The sequence below is a fragment of the Cyprinodon variegatus genome, unplaced genomic scaffold (genome assembly GCF_000732505.1).
Source record: "Cyprinodon variegatus isolate N-32 unplaced genomic scaffold, C_variegatus-1.0 Scaffold1258, whole genome shotgun sequence".
NCBI lineage: Eukaryota > Metazoa > Chordata > Actinopteri > Cyprinodontiformes > Cyprinodontidae > Cyprinodon > Cyprinodon variegatus.
Window position 1 is genome coordinate 23,755 of NW_015151711.1, and position 1,247 is coordinate 25,001.

The following is a 1,247-nucleotide window of genomic DNA, read 5'->3' on the forward strand; positions in this document are numbered from 1 at the left end:
CCTGCTGCCTCAGACAGTTATCTCCTGATAACATTTCTTTTACACATTTGCCTTATCTTAGGTTTGACTTTGATTTAAAGCTGCTGTAAACATCTGGTTCATTTTACATTTTGGGCACATTAAAAGTTCAGGAAATAGATTTTTTCCACTATCTAATTACAGGCTTAGGTAGCTGCTTGCAGGAGCTGAGCAGAAATAAAATCACCGTCCCCTCATCCTTCAGAGCCCATCCTTATTCTTCTAGAGACAAATCAATAACCATTCAGCTGCAGCAGTAGGACCTCTGACTCAGCTCCCAGATTGTTTTCTTTGTGTCAGGTTGGTATATTCAGCCATAAAATACAACCCTTACATATTTTTGCACTCCTTGCTTTTGACAGGGGAGCAGAAAATACGAGTAGCAAGTGAGAAACAAAGGACCAGATAGTCCGGTCTCATTCTTAAGGCTAACATTCCCTCCCTCACCCACCTCCCCCTGCCTTCGCTCTGCTTTCCCTTTTTTTCTGTATGGTTCCTGTCACCAGGATCCTGCCAGAGAACAGGTGTGTTACCACCTCTTAGTAGGGGGATGTGGAAGAGAAAGCTGCAGATCAACAAGACTAGAGCCTCTTGCAGGAAGAGCACAGCTCTGTAAGTCCATTCAGCCTCTGCAGTAAAGCATTTTTTTCTAATGGACTAAATTATGGGACGCTCGGTTGGTAGCAGGATGCAGCCTCAGTGGGTATGCTGTCAGGGCCTTTCTGGATGTCTGGTAAGGTGAACCTAATTGGTTAGTGTAGGTGACTCAGGACAAAGCTGTTAGATTAAGATTTCATAGCAGTGTTTTAAGTTATCATAATGAGGATGTTGCTTATAGTTTATAAATGACCCTTTTCCCAGATATACCCAGGTTTCTGATTCCTTACTTGTATTTTTTGGAAAACTTTACACTCTGCAGATAATGAGATCTTGATTTGTTGGGAGAAGTGTAACAGAAATGCTTCTAAAAGTTAGCTATTGAGGACAAAAGACCAGATATGAAGTGCATAACGACTATTTATCCTGCCATTAAATTATTCTGCCTAAACTGTGGAACTTTTTTTTCTGCCTCTATCTCTTTGAGCACTCTGTTATGTTTTTTGGCTGAGGAAGGCGAAAAAAAAACACCCTGGTGCAAAAAATAAGGTGCTAATTGCCCCTGTGTGATGTCCACTGTGTCGTATTTAGTGCAATCTGCTTTGTAAGTCCACAAATGTTTCTATAGAAAG

At 41.2% G+C, this 1,247-nt stretch overlaps 1 protein-coding gene across 4 annotated transcripts in view; it reads left to right on the forward strand.

Moving 5' to 3' along the window:
- Positions 1–554: 554 nt before the first annotated feature.
- arhgap44 (Rho GTPase activating protein 44) overlaps positions 555–1,247 on the forward strand; it is a 42,473-nt gene continuing 41,780 nt past the window's right edge. For all 4 annotated transcript variants that reach the window (XM_015401786.1, XM_015401788.1, XM_015401789.1 and 1 more), the window contains exon 1: positions 555–630. In XM_015401786.1, the coding sequence (XP_015257272.1) occupies positions 569–630 (62 nt within the window). In that variant the 5' untranslated portion in view covers positions 555–568. The remainder of the gene's footprint in view (positions 631–1,247) is intronic.